Raw genomic sequence first — 26,269 nt, forward strand, 5'->3', positions numbered from 1 at the left:
ACGTAACTATACTTGAGGACCTTATGAGCAGCTCATTTGCACAATATTTTCAACAACTAGATTAATCATCATATTTACAAATATTTATGTTTTCTCACCATCATTCATTTCAAGAGAGTGAGTAATTCCTTAGATAAACACATGCAACACTTTCTAACAAGGTGTGAGGAAATTACACTGATTGCTGTAAACATTTTCATATCATATGTGAAACCCTTGCATTATGTTGCACATTGTATACTTTAAATACCCTGGAGACTTTGTTACGGGGAGAATTAGGAGAGAACATGTTTTTTAGGAAACACCGAGATTACCTGACCGATGATGAGGACTGGTATATCAGCAGATCAGATTCTGTAGAGCATTTTTCCTGGATCATTGTGTAAAAGGGGTTCAGTATTGGAGAGAAGACATCTCGGACCCATGCCACTCCTTTTCATCAGGAGGATAGTGTGCACTACTTCAATGAACAAGGGGAACGTACAGTAAGGGTAGCTGGGTGCAGAGTAGTTAGGTAATACAAATAAATACATAAGCAGCATTGCATTGTATATATTTTTATATATATTTTGAAATTATACTTGTATGTTCATAACTTCAGGCTGCAGTTTATTAAAGAAAAAATATAGTCCAAAAATCTATAAAGATATATTAAGGTGATGTAGCGGAACATTTTGCATGCAGTGAATCTAGCAGATGGTTGGTGGGCTACTTTGCAGCTTTTTGAACAACTTATTTTCTACTAATTGTTTACAGCTGTTAACCTGTGGCTATTTGCAACCACAGGTGTTAAATATATTTAAATTAAATGAATAAACTCTCTGCCTAAAGCAACTTTTAAAAACTAAATAATACAGTGGATTTATCCAAAAAGCCGAAATATTGCAACAAACACAAAGAACAGTACTACCCAATCTCTTGGGTATCCTTGTTAATAAGATTAGTCCATACACCAGACTCTGTTTCCAATCATAATACTTCCTTTTATTTGTCGTGCCACCACTAGTGGCTACAAAACATATCTATCTGACTCTTCACTTCACTCATCAACATATCTATTCTGCCTGGGTTAAAATATCTGTTTTTGCTCTTCTCCCTATGGTTACAATTGGTACACATTTTATAATCCACTGGCTCATTGAAATAAACTATAGCGTTCATATGGTGAGTTGTTGCCACATCTATGCACAGCTCCTCCCTCCTGACATTCCTACGGAGCTATGACACAGCTTACCAACCTGGGTTCTTGGATCTCCGAATCTATTGGGTATTACCTCAGATAGGGACCCTGTGAGATCCACATGGCTGGGTGAACTGAATTCACCCAAAAGTTAACAGATTTTTACATATTATTTCAGTTTAGTATGGGAAAAAAAGTCAGAATTCTGAGAAAAAAGTCAGAATTCTGACTTTTTTTCCCATACTAAACTGAAATAATATTTAAAAATCTGTTAACTTTTTTATTTTTTCCACTGGCCCTAATCCTCTTCCGTACATTTACTCTATTAACCCTAAATAAATAAAAAAAAAAACAGAAAAAAAGAAATACAATCTTAGTGGTCCTATGCGTAATTTATTTTAAGCAAGAATCCAACCTTTTATTAAAGGCTTCAAACTTTTTAATGAAAACTAAATACGGAGTCATTGAGTAAAAAAAAAAAAAAGGTTTGGGAAGAATCAAATTGTGAAAATATAAATAACATAAAGCAAAAATTGACCAGATAATGTTTGTGGAGCACAGTATCAGGTTTCAGGTGTTGCCTTTGTATCTAAATTCTACAGATGTCTATACATTCCAGGATCTGTGAGATTTTTCTAAAAAAAAAAAAAAAAAAAAAAAAAACTGTCTCAACTTTTAATTTTCCACATCTCACAGTATATGACATTATCAATTAGTAGAATAAGTCTTGATCCCAAATATCACAGCAGACCTTAAGAGATGTAACAGTCTATAGTATACCTTCATAGGTCATGGCTGTTTCGACAGTAAAAGAGACACCAATACAATATGTGTCAGGGGGTCATAAAGTACGTCTGTTGGTGTATTTCCTTTAAATATAGCTCAAAAACCGATGTGTCAAAGGTAAAAATAAAACTATGTAAAAATATATATATTTTTTTAATATGATTCCCCCTACAAAAACTATAACAAACACTGTCATCTTTTTATAGCGAAGTATCTTAAATTATCCATGAAATTAAGCTGCCCTGGTCAGCTCATGACAAGTGTACACAATCACTTCGATTTTACAAAAAGGGATTTGTCTTGCTGACATGGGGATTTAGGTCTACTTAAAGCATGCAGTAAATGACAAAGTACAAATTCATAATCCAGAAGTTGCCACTATAATCCAGCACCTGAGAAACTAATTACAATTGTAAATTTTCTGAATTTACCATTGCTTTATGTGAATTCAAATAAAGCAATAGTGTGAACAAGTTATAGGGGCCTGATTAAATGACCCATTATTGTGAGATAAAAGAAAGCAATGTTAAAAAATAGGAAATAAGAAAAAGCATAAGGAATAATCTTCCCAAAGCCACATTCTTTTTCATAGAACGCGATAGTTGTATTAGCAGCCAGGATACAACCCAACCTGATCGACTCTCCGGTTCACAACAGCCTTCTGTTCTCATACAACTGCACTTGAAAATTGGTCAATAAATTATCTAGGAACTAAAAAGTTACCAGGATGTTGTTTTATTAAATTTTGGCCAAAACAAACCGAATAAGACCTTCAGTTCCTATTCTATACCCAACTTTACTGACCAGGTAGAAACTTCAAAAAATGATGATCAGTTGTTATGATCTAGCAATGTTGGTTGGAAAACAGAAAATCGAGAAGGGAAGCAAACTGGCTCAGCTTCGAAAGCCATCAGAATTATGTTTTCCCTTCTCGGCTGCCAACGTTGAGTTATCCAATCTCTGAAACAAAGACTGAGCAGACTAAAACAGCATCCATCTCATTTTATATCCTTAAACTTCTTGCAGGCTCTTCTCCAATGCTAAATGGCAGTACTGCTCACATGTACAACACTTCCCCTTTTTCCAGTCGAAAAGACTTCCTTTTTTTTCAGTTGCCAAGACTTCTCCTTTTTTCAGCTGCCGAGGTTTCTCCTTTTTTCAGTTGCCAAGACTCGCATGCTAGTGATTCATAACCATCATGAGACAATACAGCCTCCACCCTCTTAACACAAAAATGGCAAGCGAAACCCTGGATCCCCTTTTTCTCTAGCAGCACAGTGTTTCTGTACAAAAGTCGTTTCAAACTGTCCACTAATGCCAGATTTATACTTCGAAACTAGGTTGACGGCATAGGTGTCGCAGTGAACAAAAAGACGACTCCCCCCCCCCCCCCCCCCCCCCCGCAGAAGCTCTGCTGCACCTCTCCCAAATTGTAGGTCACCGCAGACAGTGCCGCAGACAGGAGGCCGTCTTGTTTTGCTTTTATGACTGAAATTGTGGAAAACAACTTCTGAAGGTGGGCCAGCTAAAAGAAGAGGTGCTTGAGAACGCTGGGACCCTTTTTACCACCTGGATCCCCGCTCTTTTTCGCCATCATGTCCCTCTGTTGTTGGACAAACTTGCCCCCACATTGTAAAAATGTTTAATAATCTTCAACAAAATAATCTAAATGTTTTATGTGCATTTATTTAAAGCTGATTTAGTCTATTAACCCTAAATAAAAAAAAGAAATACAATCTTAGTGGTCATATGCGTAATTTATTTCAAGCATGAATCCAACCTTTCATTAGAGGCATCAAACTTTTTAATGAAAACTAAATATGGAGTCATTGAGTTTAAAAAAAAAAACGTTTATATATACGTATATATATATATATATATATATGTGTATATATATATATATGTGTATATATATATATATATATATATATATATATATATATATATATATATATATATATATATATATATATATATACATACGTATATAGTATGTTTCATACAGGTCTTTGTATATATATTTTCACAATATGATTCTTGCCAAAACGTTTTTTTTTTTTAAACTCAATGATATATATATATATATATATATATATATATATATATATATATATATATATATATATATATATATATATATATATATATATATATATATATATATTGCAGGGAATTTGCTTTGATTTTAAAACTTCAGTTTGTAATGAATACATATGAATATTTGTAATCAACTTAGAAAAACAGAACATGCAGAAAGACCATAGGCCAGGGATCAAACCCCCGACCTCCTTGCTACAAGGCACCAGTGCTACAAACCGCACCAACATGCAGCCCACTGTTTTACCCTACATCAGATTGCATATGTGGGGCTTTATCTCACAGTGTTACTATTTCATGGATTTTGGTAATGACTGAAACATATCCTTTTCACAACAATACTATTTACATGGATCTTTCGTGTTTATATCATGTTGTTTATATCATGATGTTTATATCATGGTGTGCTGCCTTTAGGGAGGCAGCGCAACAAAAACAAGCTTTTTAAAAAATGAAGGACCTCTGTGCACAAAGAAAAAATTGGCCAGATATTGTTTGTGGAGCACAGTATCAGGTTTCAGGTATCTAAATTCCACAGATGTCTATACATTCCAGGATCTGTGAGATTTTTCTAAAAAAAACAAAAAACAAAAAAAATGTCTCAACTTTGAATTTTACACATCTCACAGTATATGACATAAGCAATTAGTAGAATAAGTCATGTTCCAAAATATCACAGTAGACATTAAGGGGTGTAAAAGCCTATACCTACTTAGGTCATGGCTGTTTCGACAGTATAAGAAGACACCAATACAATATCTGTCAGGGGGTCATAAAGTACGTCTGTTGGGGTATTTCCTTTAAACATAGCTCAGAAACAGATGTGTTGAAGGTAAAAATAAAACTATGTAAAAAGAGGTTTTTTTGAATATGAAGTATTTATCGTACAAAAAGTATAATTACAAACATTATCATCTGTGAAGTATTTTAAATTATCCATGAAATTAATCTGCCTTGGTCAGCTCATGACAAGTGTACACAATCGTTTTGATTTTACAAAAAGGGATTTGTCTTGCTGACATGGGGATTTACTGTAGGTCTACTTAAAGCATGCAGTAAATGACAAAGTTCGAATTTATATTCCAGAATTTGCCACTATAATCCAGTACCTGAGAAACTAATTACAATTGTAAATGTTCTGAATTTGAATTGCTTTATGTGAATTCACATAAAGCAATAGTTTGAACAAGTTATAGGGGGGCACAGACGTAAAAATCTGATTGAATGACCTATTATTGTGAGATAAAAGAAAGTAATGTTAAAAAATAAGAAATAAGAAAAAGCATAAGGAATAATCCTAAATGAACCCATGCAGACAATAAAATGCGAGTATAGAAAGTTAAAAGCATGGATGCCTTTGCTGGCGAGCCATCCAACTATTTTCTTATGCAGACCTTTAACATAGCTCCTCTGAAGTTACCCATCCATGTAGCAACAGCAGGAATTTCTTACATTCACAAAAGTCAACATGGAACAAGGGCTGCTTTTTACATCGATTAACAAAAAACTGGCACACATCAGGATGCAGAAGGCAGTCACTGAGCAGATAGCCCTACTTTGTCTAGTGTTGAACATTTATTTATTAAATAACCTATTCCAGGTAAAAGGCGTGAGGAACAGTTCCTTGAGTGCATAGGTTTTGGGGTGCAGGGGATTTCATGAATTAATCAGACTTCTGGATATTCTAGGACCTTTTTACTCACTCAGGTGTGCATCAAGGAAGACTGATGACACTTTATGCTGCCCAATATCCATCACTCTCCACTTTTTGTGAATCACAGAATAGCTAAGAGTGGTTGGGGATTCCTGTGAGGACTTGGGTGATGGAGTTGAATGAATGGACAAACGGAAGTCTTAGCAGTCACTTAGCTGTTATAGCAGCGATTTGGCCTACATTGGGTGAATAGGTGGGTAAACTGCATAAATAATGAACTATCTACAAAGTCCGTCTTGTTGGTTGGAGTTGTTTTTCACTCTCTCCATGAATCCCAGACAAGTAAAGGAATATGAAAGTCATGCTGAACTGACTTTAGGCCAAGATCATGCCAATTCCAACGTTTGTATATACCTGAGGATACCGTCAAACTTATGTGCTTGTTGTGTGTAGATAGTTGGAAAGTGACAGCCTACTGCATATTGGTTAGATACACATAATCCTAATGATGTGATGGAAAGTTGTAAAAAAGTTGTAGATTTTATCCATCTTTTGTAGTGCACCAATTGGATTGACAGCAAAACAGAAAACAACACATTTCTCAAAAAAATCTTCTAGCAATTGTGGCCTGGTAATTTCATCTTTTTTGTGTATAACTGGATTTTCCTAGAGGTCATTTAGCTTGCCCAAATTTCGGTTGAGAAACTCCACTCCAAAAACGTGTCCTTTTGACGGGAGTTATGAATTACAACTATACCTTTAAGGAAGGGTGAATGCCTCATTTGACAGTTTGCTAATGGAGTACTTTAAGCCAGTGCCAGCTCATTTAAAAATAGATGCAAAGCCATACTTCAAATTTAGATGTTCGAACATGACTGCATTAAATTATAGCCAATATTGTACTATGTATCGCATCCAACACATTTCATTTGAAAAGCACAGAGTAATGAATAATTTAGCATTCTGTCATATTGAAAATGGATTTTGTGGACAAGTCCTTGCCAAACTCAATCTATCAATCAGGATAAAACCCATTGCAGCTTTCTCTTTAAAAGGGAAGGAAGGGTCAAATAAATAAACCACAGATGCAGTTTATCCATAATAATCAGGTGTTTACAAAAGCATTTTCTAATACAGTTTTGCTTTAACACAAAACATAAGTGTTAAGCTTCTTGTAACTTCTTGCTATTTAAAGATTTTTCCCTTGAGGTGAGAAATCTGAAGCTGGCAGATACAGTTTCCTCAACCTTTCCCTAAAGATTCTCTACCTGTACCTTCAGAACATAAAATTAATCTTTTCTCCCATGTATCGTCAGTCATATGCTGTGATGGTTTTATACAAGCAGCCTGAACCACTATGACCTTTACCCAGAGATTGAGCTTCCTTACAAAACATTGACTGTCAGTCTAATTTATGACTGAATTTTTATGACTTTCTACAATTATTTCACCTGCTTGTTATTTTTTTTTATCAGTATCATATATTAAAATAAAAAATATCAGGATTTTCATCATACATAGTGCATATAAATCCACAATTGCCTGTAAAAATCCACGTTTTGAAATATCAAAAACATCGCAAAATTGTAAACGTTTTCCACCTTTTAATTGAACTAAACCTGCTCTAATCATTGAAATGTATTGATTAAAAAAAAGAAAGAAAACATAAATACATTGGATTAGAGCAAGGACAAAAACAGGCAATGATTAATAGAGCTGAATTATTTCCTTTAATAGTTCTAGTCATATATGTGACAACTATGTCTTTCTTTTCTTATTTGTGCAAACTATAGTGTAGGGTGACATAAGAAAGTATTTTCTTAAAAGTGCTGTTAAAGTTTGCAAAACAGCATTTGTATTTTCAAAAAAGCATGTGGGCAACTATAGTATTTTCTGAAATAATAAAAACTTAAGTGCTCTTCTAAAGGATAGTGATGGCAGGCTAATGGTTTATTTGAGAAATTTGTAACTGTGAAATAACTTCATGAATACATTGTTGTGAACAAATATTAGTCATTATTTTAAATTTGCATTCAATTACATAAATGTTTTAAATTATTTATATTGTTAAAGCAAATAACACATGATTTTAATATCTAAACAATTATTAATCATATTAACAATGAATTTTATACTGCAACAAAAGAAAAATACATATCTGGGTAATACGCTTAGAAAAGCATGTCAGACATCAGCTGTTTCTTGAAATAATTGGTTATTGAAATCCAATACTGGCCACAGTAGCCAACAACTGATCTAGGCAATCCTTTCATCGAATTATATTTTCTCAGGGGAAAACTGATGGTCTTTTGGGAATTTCTAGCTAGCACATTTGTGATGGATAATGGATAGAGGTTATCCATGTAAAGACTTCCTGTTCTTTGTGCTTGTCAATATTTGAATACAAACATTTTCTTCAAAGCTAATGAAAAGCACATTGTTGTCAGTTGCTGAAGCATGAGATCCTTATTCAGCCCTATTGTTTTTTTTTGCTCTGAAACTTTGTGATTATGCAGCAACATCTAGTCTTTCTTAGGAATGTAATAAAATACAAGCAACACATTTATCTAATACACATATTGAGGGGGATTTATATCCGTTCAATCAAACCCTAAAAAAAGATATAATCTTAAGATTCAAACTAAGAAATTAACATTAAAATGAATACAATTATAAAAAAGGATATGTTTAATGAGGTATTTTGCACAAATATTTACATTAAAAAACTAACTATCTAATAAAAAAATAAACTCTAAATTAATAAAGTTGAAGATATAATTAAATGTAGTTGTTTGCCAATATGAAGATCTAAAGAAGAAAAAAAATAATAATAATTTGAAAACACAAAGAGTTTCAACTGGATTTAAACCTCTTGAAATGAGATGCAAAAGGAATAGCCAGAGTGCCTGGAATTTTCTTAGGCAGTATATAAAAAAGTAACTCTACCTGATTTTGTGCACCACACATTGTGCACTACATGTCAGAGACCTGAAAATGCTTCTACTTTTTACACAATATTACATGGAAATACTTGATAATTGAAGTATATTTACTACTGTAACAAACACCAGAAAAAAAAAAAAAAAAAGGAAAATAAAAGAGCCCACAATTGCTCTTCTTCAGGTAACACTGCTTTAAAACATTAGCTGACAAGCTAAAAGAGGCATACCTGTAAATAAGAAGAATGCAGGATAGCTACCTAAATAAATAGCCCAATTAATTATTGTTAAAATAATGCTGAGTAAGGTTGTGCTTCAAAAAGTAACACAATTACAATAGACTATTACTAAACCGTCACCTTTTAAAAACGATCTACTGTATGGTTGGCTATTCTACTTTTTTGCTGAATCGAACCAAAAGAAGTCTTATAAATTAGATCATTATAACTATATTAATAAATGTGAATCCTATTATTTTTGTAGCTGTAGGAATAGTTTGCTTTATTTATTATAGATAAATGAGTACATTTTAAATTTACATCTTTCTGTAGAAGCTGGGAATTGCTGTCTTCTGGCTGTTTGGTCCATGCAGTAAAAGTGCCCTTTTTTATAAATACAAGAAAGAAAGATTGGCTTATTTAGAAAATATATGTACAGAAAATCTGGACACTTAAGTTCTGAACACTGATGGATACTTATAGACATCTTATTAAGGTAACACTGTTCGCTTAATATGATGAAACTTCAATTGAAACGCTGTTTCCAATACAAACAAATAGATCAAGTCATACATTTGTCTTACTAGAGTCTGTTAATACCTAATCCAGGGAAACTGTGGTATTTTTAAATATTTGTTTATCATTAGAATCTCATATTGACTCATGCTTGTTGTGTATATGAAATAAACAAATAAAAGAAATAACACTGTTACATTAAAAAGTAATGGAAACATTTGTACATATGTCTGGAAAACACCCGGGGATCCTGCAATCATACAGCTGCTTTTTAAAAACAATCAAAACCAATGTTAACAGCTATAACAACCTTCAGCAGAATACATGAAGTTTGTGTGCTCCTTCACGCCAGACATATGCTTCTTCCAACCAACTGTAAGAAAGTGCACCAGAGCTCTTAAAGGTGTTTGCATGGTCCAATTAACACCAGATGCTAGCCCTCAGCTAACTTACCGAATCTAAAAATGCACAGACCTCCAAGGAGAGAGCATGGTCCAGTTAGCACCAGATGCTAGCTGCTTTTTTCACTGTCTTCAACAAAACAGGGAACAAAATGCTCAAGTTAGTTCTGCTTCCATACCTTGGACACCTCTGTGTGGACTCTGACATACTGAGAAAAAAAAGGAGATTTCTTGAAAATCCAAGTCTAAGGTGTGCATGAAACATTAAGTGTTACAGGAATCTTCAAATTAAATAAAGAAAAATATATGATACACAATGAGACATGTATATTAAACAAAAACAGCAATTAAACCAAAAATAGAACAACAAGATGAAAAGGTATTCAATAAAATCTGAACGCCTGCCAAGAACCTAAATCTGAAAAAAAGAGTTATGCCAACAATATGTCTTCCATTGTCATCGTATATCTCATCGCAAGGTTCTGAAGTTCTTTTTGCCAATATTTGCTTAAGTTTGTGTCAGTCTTAAAAACAGCTAGAAGCTACTTTAGTACGAAGGAGTTCAGTTCTGTGAAAATGAAAGCTGTAGGGCATTTAAGCTTTTTCTTAGCTGTCTAATCACATGAGTTCAGGAGTTGGCCTTCCTAACTGCACTGTCAACAGCAGAAACTGAGAACAGGGTTGGCAGAGCTGAGCACCCAGAGCCATATGATTTAATCATAAACAGCAAGCTCATGGGTACATTAGTGCAAACTTCTGGGTAATTCTTTAGGGCTTCCAAGTAAGGTTCCTGATTTTCATCCTGCTTCTCTTTCAAAGATTGTACATAGATGCTATAAGCAGTTGAACAGATTAATTTTAAATAATAGCGTGTTTTTCTTTTATCATGTCTGAAAACACATGATCTTTCTATTTAGATGTAAAGACGAGTGCTAAATCATCTGCAGAAGACAAATGCACAACATGAGATTTTCGTATATTAAATATTGTTCAAAACTGCTACTTCGCCTACAGCTCCCTTCAGCACATCACTGTTTATTTCTTACTGTCCTTTTCTTAATAGTTACAGGGAGCTGCTCTAATTCCATCATCAGCCCCTCGCTGTGGTGATTAGTGCCAGTCCACTGGTGGCCTCGAGGTTACATAGATCTTTATGCCACCGAGCTTTTAGCTCAGACACAGAGTTCAGCTGTAGTTTTTGACTTGGTGATCTTAAGGATGTGATAAAAACTGCAGGTGACTTCTGATTGGTGAAAGCCAAGATCTGCGTGTGAAAATCAAGTGGCAAGCCAGAATAAAAAACACAAGTTTTTTTTATCAAGATAAGCAACAAGACCTTCAAATTATAAACAGACATGGCCTCATTTCTCTGTGAAATGGTTGATGTTATCATTTGCATTGAATACGGAGCCAATGTGACTGCTCAGGAAATCGAATTTGAACAGAGGTGGAAATACTTGAGGTTTGGACACTTTTCATGGCCCATGACCCAATATTGTAAATATGTGACTGTAAAGATCACTTTTGATTCTCTTTGGTGTCTTTATGTTGCTTTACTTATTTCCATGATAAAAGAAAGAAAGGGTAGAAGGGTTTATGCATTCATTTTCATCTAACGCAAGCCTTGTAATACATTTCCCCTGAAAATCCATCATTCTACATGTGCAGCATACTAAAAGATTTAATAGAGATTAAATAAGCATGCACAGAGAATAAAAATATGTTGATGTTGTCCCCTGTTGGTTAAGCACGACTAATAACTGAGGAAAGGCACAGGCATCAAAACTGAGTAAAATATGTAGTAGGATTATAAAAATAGTACAGGATGTAAAAATATGATACAGTATGTCAAATTCGCCAAATAAAGAAAAAAACATATCTTAAAGAGAAAATAAAATAACACCATATCTAATTTAGTTTAAATATTTATATTTTCAACTATATGCTGGTCAATCCTTTAAGTACCAGAAAATATGATGGAGTTTGTGGTTAAAAGGGGATGAAATACGAAAATCTTCAATGTTTAATGAACACTGTTTTAAGACACGTTATAAAACATAAATTATCATATATATTCATATTTTTATAATGACATGGAGTCTGTGTAATTGCCTCTCCTAGCAATCAAGTATAAAAGAATATTTTTGTAGAAAGTGCCTAATTAATAGGAAACAAATGTTCTGAGGTATGTTATTTGTTTTGCCAAGCTGCCTGCTGTAGATTTGTCTGTCATGTTTCGCATAATTTACATATTTTAAGCTCTGCTGCCACCTTAAACAGCTCAAGTGTTTTGCATCAGATGGAGTGAATAATGCCTTGTCAAATTTTTCAGTCAGACCCAATCTCAAGAAATGCATGACAAGCCACCAAAATTGAGCTTGTACAGCGGAAATGCTCCCAGGGGAACAGCACCCCTCTAGTTTTGCTACATTTTCTGAACCAATGGTTGAGACGCATTGCCACAGCCCATTAGAAAATTTGCAGATGTGTGCGAACTGTTAAAGAAACAGATCTCTCATCCCCACAGCTATTTCTTCTGCCCGTGTCCTCCTATCCCATTTTGGCCGCAGGATGAGAGGCAAGAACCTGCAGCCACCTGAGATGTCAGAGGATTCTGCATCTCTGTAAATATAATATTTTGCTCAAAAAAGGGGTGAAATTCTACTGATTGGTTTTGTGTAGACAGAGCTACTACAATTGAAACAAAGGCAGCTTACTTCACTCTTTATGAAAATTATACATCTAATAATGTTACGTTTTGCAGCAATATTTAATTTCATCATTTAAAACATGAGATCTTAAAAAAAGACATGAAGAATCTAATTAATCAGTTCAATGCTATTCAGAAAGGTTTTATATGAATGAACAATTTTTAGAATTGGTAAAAAGCCATAGAAAGACCAGCTATACAGGACTTTACATCATTAAAGATAAAACTGAGGAAATAAGACTTAACACAATATTTTTTCTCTTTAACAGAAGTGTTTAGTGAGGAAGAACAGAAACAGTAAAAAGCTTTCTTAATAAAAAAGGTATTTACCATTTCAGCTGCCACCAAGCATAAAGACAATAAAGTTTTATTTCGTCATTTTGTATACACAAGTCTAAACAAAACAAAATTTCGTTGGGAACAGCTCTCTAGACAATTTCATTTTTTAAAGTGCAGCCTTTATAAGGTAAGCAGCAGTTGTTGTTGAGCTGCTACTACTGCCTTCAGCTCCTGAAGCACTCACTTCTCCTGGCTCAGGGGGATGAAGAGGAACATGATGACGATGCTGTGAGGGTGGTAGCACCCTGGGTTGAAGAGACCGATGTGGTTGAAACAGCAGTGATTACCATCGGCAGGTTTTAGCAGCGCCAGACAATGCTGGAGAAGGTGTGGAAGCCGGAGGGGCCTGGGAGGAGCCGCCTGGGGATGTTTAAGCATTTGGCAGGGAAGCATCTAGAGTGCTCTCCTCCTTTTCACCTGCAGAGGGCTTTGCTTCCCCTTTAGATGCCGAAGATTGCCTGGGAACAGTCTCAAAGGAGCATCCATTCACACAGAGCTCTTGTTTCTATCGGCGCGGTACAGCATCAAACCCCCAGGCCAACAGCACCGTCCGGTACGGCTGGACGCAACTAAGACCCTTCAGAATGATGGCGCAGTAGTTACATATTGTCTTTTTTGAATAGAGTTCCAGTAGGAGATTATCCATTTTGTTTTCCAACGAGCGGATGTTGGAGAGCAGGATTGATGGAAGCAGTGGTCTGTGGGGATCTCTCTTTAGCTTCTCAGTTAGCCAATTCTGTAGACCCGCTTACTCCGTCTTGCGTATCTCTTCCTCCACCGTTAATTTCCTCTGTTTTCTTGTTGACATCCGTCCGTAGCACTCCGCAGCTTTTTAAACGGTCAAAAATGTCAGTATTTAAAACATTTTGAGACTGTAGCTCCAGCAGGCGTTGGCGATCATAGTTGCGGGTTTGATGTCTAGTTTGTATCATTTTAAGCGGCATATTTTGTCGAGAGGAGCTGCTCCTGGCCGTTGCCTTGGAGCTCCGCCATGCTAACCAAACGGACCAAAAGAGGATTCTGTGCTGGAAGATATGTCCAACAGCTGTTTGTGTATTTTTGAATTAAGTGCCAGTGTCAGTGCCCCCTCCTTCCCGAAAGTTCTCTACGCCGGTAATTTTGTATTTCACTTATAGAGGCAGCAAAGTATGCAGTATGCACCTAGTCAGCAGGAAATTTCCATAAGAAGAAGTGGTCTCTGCTGGCATTATGACTTATATTTACAAATTGTTTAAGTTCTCTCGCTGCTGCAACTACAACTTACTACAGATTCAAACGTGATTTACTTGTCCAGCAGAAGTGTTGTGAGCAGTTTTTGGACCCATTTGCTCATACAGGACACGCCATCTCCGAAAAGAATCTAAATACACACTTAGCCAGCTTTTTCTCTTTTCAACTACGTTTAAAAAAGGCTTTCTATTCCGGTTAGGTTTGTCAGGATTATTTTTGGCCATTGAAGCTCCAGTTTACACAAAAGAATGAACAAATAGCTCAAAAAAAGCAGCAACAGCAAACAGGCGTAGGGGTCCTTCTGCATGCTTTGGCATAATGGCCGCTAGCCAAACAGCGTATGAGTAACGCTTGGAGCCTACGTAAATAAGTATTGGAGGCACGTCCGCAAAATGTTTGACTGACAAACAAGTAGCCAATCTACTTTCAACAGTATTCAAAGTGGATTGGCTGATGTTTTGTAGGCATCACCAAGGCCAGAGTTTGAGGATTTTAATTTTTTGGAGGGGAACCATAAGTGCAAGAATGCCATCCATCAATTAAGTCATTTTAGATGAAAAATCTTTGTTCATACCTTTCAGAGGGGATATATTAGCCAATATCGGCAAGGCTAGAATTAGTTGAACATTTCATCTTTTTGAAGAGTCCAATTGTATTTGCCATGGATCCCCCGGGAACAGGAAATCATGGCAGCAATTTTGAAAAATTCACAATCAACATAACAGTTTGTGTACTTCCAAATTGATCATTTTGGTGTACACTGAAGTGGGTATGAATGGAGAAGTACAGTACTGTATCTGCTGTACCTTTGGTGATGGTTCATAACAATAAAGACTTTTTGTTTGGAAGTTTAAGTGTAATCCTGTAGAGCTTTGTAACACTAACTGCCCTCTCCCACATACAGATGCGGTAACAAAAAATCTAATACTAATATTAGAAAGAAAGCATTGAAAATAGAAAATAAAGTTTTTTGCGTTTATCTTAAATATAAACTTTAGCTGGATGAAATCACACTCTGCAGCTCAAAGCTTTGATGATTGAAAATCTGCAACAAAATCTGCAATTTGTGAATCACTACTATAGATAAGAGCTTATCCAGGTACTGTGGTGGCTCTGAACAGCTAAAGAAGAGCTAAGCATGTAAAAGCCGTCTGTCCAAGAGCAATCATTTATCCCTTAGAATCACGTCCCTCTCTAGAATGATTCTATGAACATATTTTTGGCCAGATGCGAGCCAAGGAATGGCTTCAGGGATTCTGCATGTGGCAGTACATCATCCTAGACTCACATCATTTCATCCTTTCAACAAACCAGACAGAGCTGCCCCAGGCCAGACATTAGGGCTTTATTTAATATCTACTCTTAGCTGATTTAGGTTTGGAACATCTTGTATCTCATTTTATGTATATTACTGCTGATGAAGGCATACCTCTCTTATAATGTATCTAAAAAAAATCCCATTCCTCATTAAACAATTAAACCTGAAAAAGAATTGCAAATGCTAATTTGAGCAACCCCATGCAAATTAGCTTTACTGTCTCCACAGAGAGTCAGTTAATCCCAACAAAATCATTCTGACACAGTCATTGTGTTCGCAAATTCAACCTCTATTCAGTCATGGGAATCAGTGAAGCAGCCATAACATTTTCCCTCTTGAAACTGTAACGACAGTTTTGGGTCTCTGGTTTCTTTATGAGAGTGGTAGAATTATTCACAACCCTCAAACGGGATAGAACAGCTTAAGATATACAGAGTAAATGTGATATGAGTGTGGTTTAAATGGAGATTAGAGTGAGAGAGGGGTTGCTCTACTAGTAACCTGACCACCAAACACATTGTACAGATACAGTTAAATTTACAACTCTGGTATGAATTCACAAAACAATAATAATAATTCACTGGTATAATATGAATTTGCACTAAAGATTTTTTAAAAGCCAAACCTTTAAATTGAGAATGTGTCTACATCTGCTTCTTTGAGTTTGGGAAAACAAAGGCAAATGATTTTCTTTAATTTTTTTTGTTAAAAAGCCTAATAAATCCCCAAACTTGAACATACTTTACTTTCCCCCCTGCTATTTTATTGGCTTTGGATTTAGTATAAAGAACAAAAATCAGTACAAAAAAAAGCAAAAAAAAAAAAAAGCAATAACACTGAATGCTAAGATATTGAAAAAAAGATATTAGATAGTGTAACTAAATGGTGCCTGTCTCTTATTTTGTTTCTTGTTCTGTCCACTTCTTTATTTATTTACTAATAATGACACCAACATAGCCAGAGTAGATGACAAATAACCCACAGTAAAAAAATACTTTTAAACATATATATATATATATATATATATATATATATATATATATATATATATATATATATATATATATATATATATATATATATAATATAATTTTGTAAATTTAAAACCTAACCAGTATGCATCTGGCCTCCAATTCCCAGTCTGTGAGTACAGATCCACAGACATTCTTTGTTTTTATGTGCATGCATGTATATCAGTGTGTGCGTCCAAGCATGTGTGCATCTTGTTCATGGCAAGAAATCAGCTCAGTTTAGCACATAATGGAAATGTGAATAGCCCAGAGCGCCTTTCTCCCACACAGGGAGAGATCTGGCTGGGAGCTGGGTGCATCTTTCCAACTCCAAACAGTGAAAAGGAGTTAGCTGGGTTAAAACTCTGCCCCCTTCTTTGTTCCTCCCCGGAGGGGTTCACAGCTTTGCCCATACATTACTCAAACAGGTCATCCAAGCAGGTCTAGCCAGCAGCCTGAAAAACAGATTCGTACACGCACACACATATGCTCGGGTGTTGAGCATGCAAACATTCGCACTGGTAGGTTCAGCCAAAAAGGTGAGGTTTCGTGTATTATGATAGATGACACCTTCTATGGATCCTGTAGCACCACTGCCCCATATTGTCATGGTTAATTTAACAGGAACTCTACCATTTCCTGATGCAACATTTACACATTTTTATACACTTTATAAAAGGGTTCCTCACTCCAGACATCCTGTGGGACCATTTTTTCTGCAATACAACACTTACTCCTGACCAACTGTGGTAGAACCTTTTTGAAGGAAAGAAAATTATGTAAAAAGTCAAACTTACAAGCAACTTCTAATGATGCATTCCGGCTAACAGCCTCTCCCAGATAGTTACGGGCGATACACACATAGTTGCCATCGTCTGGTTTGCTCCTTCGTCCATGGACGATGCGTAGAAAGAAGAGGGACCCACTGGGTAATAGCATTCGGTGAGAACGGGGATTTTCACGGTCTGTCTCAACACGCTCTCCATCTTTGTACCATTCCACCATGGGAGTGGGGCGGCCTTCTGCTTTACAGTTGAGGGTGGCTGGCTCACCTTTAGATACAATAAGGTCAGAAGGGTGTTCAACGATGCGAGGGGGGGAATCTTCCTGACGAACACGGGACCCTAAACAGAAGAGAAGAGAGTAAAAGGTACTGTTTAAGCAGTAATTCTAGGGTTTTAATCCAATATAATTGCAACAATCAAACTATGCGTAGATTGAGGCAAGAAGTAATCTTTCACTAATATGAAGTTACAACTTACAAAAAGTAGCCAAAACAAAAAGAAAATTCATTCAGATATTTTCTGTGAACAAAAAGAGGATAGAAGAATAAAACTCCTCAGTGATTTTGATGCAATTCTTAAAAAGTAACTTTATCTATATCAGGTTTTTCTCAGCTGAGAGTGAGTGCTTCTATATTTACTTTCACCGATAAGAGCTGAGAAGTCATTACAAGTCATTAGTTTTTCCTTTAACACATTCCATTAAAAGCTGACATCATCCAACATGTTGTCTCTGCACATTTTTTGCAGAATATGCTAAACCACAGGTTTCACTTTCTACTGTAATATGAGGGGATTAATAAAGTTTACCCCTCTTTTTCATCTCCTACCATTGCACTGTTTTCTTAATTTGGATTTTAATGCGACTTTCAGCTATTATTTCATAAAGATCACCTTAAAACAGGTTTGATCACAATTAAAATAATGACTCATAAGAGGATTTTTGATCTTCAGCAGAAAGAGAAGTAAGAATGTTGTTTGTTTACAGAGGTGACGAGTCTCCTTCAGAGGGTGTGAGCACATGATAAAATTTGCTCTTTGTGTAGGTGTGTGCGCAATCAAGCGAGAGTGTGATGTTTGAGCTGCTAAAGCAGAATTTTATACCGCAAAGTAATAAATAAGATATAAATACATGTTGACAAAAAGCATTCCATTAGCTTAGAACACAGGGTGAAGTAAGGTGATGAGCCTTGTTAAAAAAAAAATGCTCCTACAATGTTGTTTAAAACACATTTTCCTTAGTTGTGTGATATCGTGCAGAAACAAACAGATTCTTCTGGAATACTAACTTTGTGCAATATGCTGTCTGCCCTGACACTTTTCAGACTGAAGCTGTCAGACTGTAGAATTTAAATTAGTTTATTAAAGTTGTTGGTGACACACTGGCTCAGCGGTTGGTAACTGTCAAGCAACAGCAGGCAGGTCTTGTGGGGTCCTGTCAGTCTTTTAGTTCTGTGATGGACTGGCACGGTGTTGGGGGAATTTGCCTGTTTTCTGAACGACTCATGCTCAACGCAGCCCTCTGACCCTGAATGTAAATGAGTGAGTACAGAGCAGACAGATTGACTTAAAACATATCTGGATGAGTAGCATATCTTTCACAAAAAGTAAGCAGAGTGGGGAAAAAACAGCAGACAGCAATGACTTGGATCTTACAAATCTTCAGATGTACTGTATTATTGCTGCATGTAGAATGTTTTGTGGAACAGGGTGACTGCTCTACAGTAGTGACAGCTGGAGCCTTCTTGGGATAAGCTGCCTTTTTTCCAAGTTTGTGTTTAGCAGGAACTGTCCATGGTACTGAAGCAGAAAATCAAGGGCTCTCTGAAGAAAATAGACTTCCTTAGGGATTATAAGCAGGGGCATACTGATAAAAGTCAATTTAAGGTGAGAGGAAATTTCTGAGGAATTCTATTTAGGTTTCCAACCTGGAGACGCATCAAACAATGTTTATAGTTTGATGAACATAAATGAAAAAAAGAATATTTGCAAAGGTAATTTCAGACCAATTGTGACTCAGTAACACAATATCACAATGCTCCTCTTATCACTCTATCAATCACTTAATGGTTTACTTTCTAGAACATTCTACCAGATAGAACTGAATATGGATTAGTAGTGTAAACTTCAGATAGGTATCGTCTAAACAGACATATATGGAAAGCAGTAAGCAGCTTTATCACCAAAAGAGAATTACACACCTATTCAGATGCAAATCTTGGAAAAAAGATGTGTAATCTACTTCGAGTTTATTCTGAATTCTTAATATTTTACTTGGGATTACTCTACTTGTGGATTAGGATGAGGCATTGAAAGCAAAAGGGCCAATCATAAGAAACAAACCTAAAAAAATGAATAAATAACAAAACAAAAACTCAAGTCTCAAAAAGATGAGAGTGCTGATCAGTCAAAATAACAACAACATGTGCTGATTAGGCTTAACATTATGACCACCATGACCAGCCTTACTGCACTCCCGCTTTGAAGCAGCAAGTTCTATCTACAATAGCTCAACACTTAATGTGTTCTACCCTTCACATTTGCATTAACAAACGCTGTTAATGAGACTCCACCCTTCATTTTGGACAGACAGACAGACAGATAGATAGATAGATAGATAGATAGATAGATAGATAGATAGATAGATAGATAGATAGATAGATAGATAGATAGATAGATAGATAGATAGATAGATAGATAGATAGATAGATAGATAGATAGATAGATAGATAGATAGATAGATCAAGAAAGTTTTCATTAGACCACCACTAATAACAGATGTCACTTTAAAAAACAAGCCTACAGATTCCAAACAGTGTAGAAGAACGTCCTATCACATGCATATTTACCCAACCAGGAATAATTCCCTTTAAGTTAATTCTAACTTAAAGGGAGGTTAAAAACAAGAGAGAATTGAGAAAAACATAATATTAAGAAATTATATAAATAATTTCAGTTCAATCAATCAAGGCTATTACCTTACAATGCTGAGAAATGACATGTAAAATGCAGTAGGCTACATCTAGACGCCATGTGATTTAATTCGTGTGACAAATGAGTTCTCTGGAAAAGTCCTCATGAATAAATTAAAGAGTTTTGTCTAACGAAGCCATTAAAGAATTTGCCTACAATAATACCCTACATCAGGATTGAAATCACCCAACCATAACGCGCTGAGTGTTGGCATCATGAACTATAATTCAGGAGAAACAAGATTTCCTCCTCTATGGTCCCCAGTTCGTTAGGGCTGCGCTTCTACCTGTGCCTGAGGTCGCACCCTGATCTCACATCACTTCACTCACTGTTAGGGGAAGAGAGGTGATTAAACTTACCGTTGACCTGGGTGTACAAAAGTCCACAGAGGAATAGATACTGTAGAGGACCCATTCTGGCATAGTGGCTTTGTAAACTATCAATGCATGAATTCCTTTCCAAGCAGTCCAATTACTGTTTCAGCGCGATGAACTAAAAACACCACAAAGAAGAGAGCAGTCTCTTTCACATATCCGTTCCTCCTTTTTCTCTCCAATAAGAGCGAGCCAGTGATCAGAGCTCTCCAATCTCCGACACACTGCCAGTTTTTGCAGTCACCAATTCAAACATCACCACCGACGCCCAAACGGACGCCTCTCCGCTTCCCGACGGTTCCAACCTATACTAGAGGATTCCCTCTCACGCCTCTGCTTCTCCACGCGAGGCGGCCACTCGCGTCCATCCCCGCGTGGGACAATTTGTGGGATGAAAGGTTGGAAACGGGGGATCCGTCAGAGGTGAGGAGCTCTGAGCGGCGTGAGCGTAACCCAGCTCCTCCTTTCAACTCCGCCACCAAGGGGGGGAAAAAATGGAAAATATGCCCCCACGATCAAAATATGTACCTAAAATATATTTCAGCGGCTGTTAAAATGATACATGTCAGCAGGTTGATTATGGACTACTGTTTTATTGCTGTGCTTTATTTTGCTTTACATTAATTCTAGCAGATAATCTATGATTTAAGCTGAACAATAACATACATATGGTTATGTTTGCAAAATCACTGAACCATCAAATATATTGAAATACATCTTTATACTAAATTTACTTTCTATCAATGTAAAACCATTGTTAATATGTTATTTTGCATCTAGCAAAAGAGTTTAGAATGTTTTTAACTTTCACACATTTTTCACAAACACGTGGAAGAGAGTGTCTTGTCAGGTACTGTTAGTCCAAAAACCTTTTGGCTATCATGCAAAAAACACTAAGATGACAGAGGTTATACTTTATGTATCAAACCTTAAGTGAAAAATAGTGGTGGCAGTATCATGCTGTGGGTTTTTCTTTTTTTTTATTAACAAAGGATATGGAACTATCCTGACAATGAAACATAGTGATGTTTGCATCATGTGGACCCTTTTGTTTTTGGTAGGTACATGAAAGTAACCAGAATATAAACATGGAAATAAAATATCTATTATGTTTATTTAAAAAATGTGTCAGCGGGTACCAGTAGCTGATAAGATTTGAAGGAAAGACAGATGGTTAAGCATTTGCATGTGTTAGAATGAAATTCTAGGTAGGTAATAGGCATTATAGGTAGATAATGCCACATACATTATACAAAATAATTAAATAAATTCATTTTGTGGTAGTAGATATAGAGATGAAGAAAAAAAAACAAAACAGAATATTTATGGATACTTTCACAAGGCACTGTATCCAGCCTAAGAACATGTTTAAGGTTTAGGAGTACAGTAGTTTAAAAATCCTCACTCATTTTAGTAGCTGAAAATAATTTTTCATGTTTATGGTGAAAGAACCAATCACAAAGGGCTACAGCTGTAAAGAATGAGACTTCATTCCCCCACCCACTGCCTTGGGTGCTTATTCTCACCCATTGTCAATTCTGCTCAATATTGTCAATAGCATTATGAATGCAGTTCCCCCCACAGTGAGATAAGCAGGAGATAGGCTGCATCAGGTGCCATCGATCCAAAGGGTTCAATTAAACCATTTTTTATACAGCATTGGCAGCAATGAATCGAATAATAAGTGTGGACATTGACTAAAATTGGTATGCATAGAAGCAGGTTTAAAGTGAGAAGAGTCAGGTGGTAATTCTCATTATCTGACTGTATGGATCGAATATGTTAAAGGATTGCCTACCAGCTCTTTACTATGTTTTGAAGATCGTCTTGATCTCTTCTTTTTCAAGAATACTTTTTACTTAGTAGCTTTTGGCAGAGTAACCAGAAAAGTTATACAGGTAAGCATTGTGATAATTCATCATAATACTATTTAAATAAAAGTGAGAGGTACAGTATTGTGCAGTAAAACTATCATACTAGAAGTACATATTGTTTTTTCTTTTGTTTTTTTTATTGACTCAAGTTAAATGTTGATGAGTAAATGTAAGTATTTACTTTCTATCTCTGGTGGTCACATAATAAAAAATGCAAACAAAAGACTTGGGTCTAATTGATATTAAAAATATTTTATTTTTTCTTATTAATTAAAACAATGCTTCAAACAGGTGACAAATAACCAATGGGCCTTCTTAGTGAATGGCAGGTTTTTGTTCCATTTACCTCCATCCATATTTCTACTCAAACCTACATACCATAGCATCATGCTATCACTGCTATGTTTTACAATAGGAAGGACGCTACGTGGTAAGGATGAGAATAAGATCATGAATATGAACCTAAAGGTTTACCTTTGGCGTGTTGCATACTTGGAGCTGCTCCCAAACTGAAAAGTGAGTGAAAACAGAGCATAGTTATAATCTAATATTATATCATAATCTAAAGCATTATTAGCTGATTGTATGGGCTTTTAAGAATGAGTGTGTTTCCTCTGTCAGTTTTATCAGCTTCAAAGTCATAATGTTTCAGCCATAGCAAAGCATATGTTAAAAATTAAAGATCAGATTGATTATTTTTTATTGTTGTGCAAACAGTAAATAAATGCTGTTTTTTTGATAATGGATGTCTAGACTATATTTAAAGAGCGAAACATGTACACCAACTGAATTGATCTTCAATAAGGTAACAGAGGCAGAAAAAGACACTCTCCCTAATCGCCCACAGAGACAGACGGGTTTCCAGGCACCACAGGATTCTGTTTCCTGTGTCAAACCAACCAAAATAAAAAAAAATGCTTAGTTACTGTCATCAATCTAGCCCTGGTCACACACAGGAGACAGTGTCAAGGTCAGAATTTTTGTCTGCACCATTACCTACGCATAGCCATGTTTGCTCAAGCCAAGGAGAGCTGGCGGTAACAGATGGTGTGTGTGACAGCGTGTTCAACACCAAGCATGGCCGGCTTCACTGAGAGCTGAGCAGACATGTGTCCTGACCATTGAGTCCAAATGTGCATACAAGTGCCAAACCTCTGTCTGAAAGCGGGAGCTGCTCACCCTAGAGGCACTTCCTTCATTTTAAGCCAATCTCATAACAATAAACAACTGAGGGCATCATGTCTGGTATTTCGCTCACCTTGTGTGTTTGTTTAATTGCCATTCCAGGTTGGTAATGCCTGGATGTTGACCGTTGTTATCAAATGAAGACCATATATATATGCTGCATTCAGGAAATCCTAACTGTGTGACTTATATTTGTTAAGAAATTATGCATTTCAATTTTATATAAAGAACTATAGCATTAGAAATAAGATAAGAAGTTATTTTTGCTGCCAAGTATTCAGACTTCATGAGATTCCCAGGTGCCAAACTGATAGAAAGTCCCATCTACTGTACCTTACCTCAAACAGGAAAAAGAAACAACATATTTTCAGAGGAAATTTTTTTTTTTCTAATTAATGAGGCAGGAGGAGAGCAAAATGCTTCATATTACTGAGAAGATGTATCAAACAAATGTTCCTTTTTTAAAAATGACAAAGTGATTCTTAGAACTATCCTTTCCAGTTGTGCAATTAAATGCCTTTATTTAATGTAATATTTAAAGCAGCAATAAACAAATTTTTACTACTAAGTGGGCCATTGGGCTCTTTCGGTAGACTAAAACAAAATGTGTAGTATGCCTGTCTCTTCCTCCACTTTAGCTGCATCACAGTTACAATCTCCCATTTTTCCTACATATGCACACATTTACAGAGGATAAATACAGCAAAACATCATCACCTTTCAGAGGGACACGCTTTGTGAAGAAATAAGTAACTCATAACTTCATAATGCTGATGGCAAGAGCGAATTATTTTGGTAAATGATTGTCTGCAGTTGAGTGTTTTGGTCCACTGGACACACTCCAACGCTCCGCTTCCATGGTTGGCATTTTGTAGACAGGGAGGAGCTAAACTCTGTTTACATGGAAATACATGCTCAGATCAAAAACAAAAGTCTGGAAAACACAGAGATGGTGTGTGGCATACCACTATATTCCATATAAGAGAGCTGTAGTTCTTCACATTATTATTTATTATAATTTTTTTTAAATATTGAATTGTTAATTTCACCTTTAATCAAATAACAACTCATATTTTGCCTGTTAACACCTGCCAAAATAATTTTGTGTCAGGAAATCCAATGAAAGAGTGATTTGGAGCTCAATCTTTACTAAACTGCAAACACATATGGAATAAATTCACTACAACCTCCATTTAAAAGATGAAAATATCTCCTCAAAAATAATTCAATTCCAGGTTAAAATATTTCCAGTAAAGACTCTTATTGGGCTAATGGATGTCAACTGAAACAATACGTTTCTATGTATAAATAGAGGGATGGGAGAAATGAAAATGATTGGAGAATAATACTGATAAAATGAAAGTGACAGCGGGTGGTAGACAGTGGTATCTAGCATACCACTTTCAAAAGTTGCATATGCCACTTGGATTCCAATTATACAACAGGCATACCAGGGAGAGACATTTCTTACTTCATGTGAAGTATGTAGCTGCCTTTACCCTGAAAGTTCTTTTGAACAAGTGTCAAAGTGTCACGGTTAGGTTTAGGGCTAATTGTGAACTGGGTTTGGGTTAGGGTGAGGTATGCATTGGTAATGGTTAGGTTTAGGGCTGGTTTTAGGGTTAGGGCATGGAAAGGGTTGAAAAATGACCGAAAATCAATGTAAGTCAATGGGAGTTAAAACATGGACCTTAATAAATGTAGCAAAAAAAGTATGTGTGTGTGTGTGTGTGTGTGTGTGTGTGTGTGTGTGTGTGTGTGTGTGTGTGTGTGTGTGTGTGTGTGTGTGTGTGTGTGTGTGTGTGTGTGTGAGTAAAGTACATCTTTTTGTTTTGAACAAAACAACAAGCTTTACCTGTTTTTTTTTTTTATGTTTAATATGTTGTTACTTAGATTGCTATTATATTTTTTATGAGCCGGATTTTTCTGGTCTTCCACCCTGGCACTTAATAACCTACATGTAGTGCCTGATTCACCAGCACTGAAGCATTGGAGATTTTAAGCTTTTTTTTTGCTACATTTTTGAGTTTTAAAGTGCTTTATGGAACCTTTTTGTGGTTTGATTTTTGGACACAATGAATATAAATTAATCGAAAAAGTATCACAGTTAAAGTCTTATCTATCTAGCTGTAACTTTGTTTAAATGTCTGCTATGTCTCTCCGGAAAATTATAGATGTCAAAACACAAATAACACTTTTTTTCTTACAGCAAGTTTCACTTTTTTCCCCAGGAAATTGTTTATGCTTTCAGTGCATTAATTTTATTTTATTCTGTTGCATTGTACATTTACTTTCTCTGGAACTTCATGCTCTACAAAACACATATTGAACTCCTGACACACCTTGCAATAGTGGAGAGAAAAGAGTCCAATCTTCCCTAGTCCACTGAAGTGCTTTTAAGGTGAAAAGGGCCCCATTTAGACATTGAAAGCAGTACTTTTCGAAACACTAGTGAGACATCTCTCTTGCAATTCATGAACATGGAGGAGACAGAAAAGGTTTGCACCTAATCAGGCAGAAAAGGCATTAACACCATTTGTTTTTCCTCTGGATGAGCACATAAAAAAACAAAAAAGAAAACAAGGGGAAGAAGCTGAGAGCAAAACGAGGTACAATCCCGGGAAGCGATGTGAACATAATATTTTCAAAATGGCAGATAATAGACTTACTCCATGCGTGTAAA

General features: G+C 35.9%; 1 protein-coding gene across 2 annotated transcripts in view; it reads right to left on the minus strand.

The window, feature by feature from the left end:
* LOC119786101 (roundabout homolog 2-like) overlaps nt 1-20,990 on the minus strand; it is a 118,894-nt gene extending 97,904 nt beyond the window's left edge. For both annotated transcript variants that reach the window (XM_038289197.1, XM_038289196.1), the window contains exons 1-2: nt 20,513-20,990; nt 17,196-17,522 (exon numbers count right to left, since the gene is read on the minus strand). In XM_038289197.1, the coding sequence (XP_038145125.1) occupies nt 17,196-17,522; nt 20,513-20,567 (382 nt within the window). In that variant the 5' untranslated portion in view covers nt 20,568-20,990. The remainder of the gene's footprint in view (nt 1-17,195; nt 17,523-20,512) is intronic.
* Between the last annotated feature and the right edge of the window lie 5,279 nt (nt 20,991-26,269).

This window comes from Cyprinodon tularosa, unplaced genomic scaffold (assembly GCF_016077235.1).
Source record: "Cyprinodon tularosa strain WSP-4 unplaced genomic scaffold, ASM1607723v1 ctg265, whole genome shotgun sequence".
In the NCBI taxonomy this organism is placed as follows: domain Eukaryota; kingdom Metazoa; phylum Chordata; class Actinopteri; order Cyprinodontiformes; family Cyprinodontidae; genus Cyprinodon; species Cyprinodon tularosa.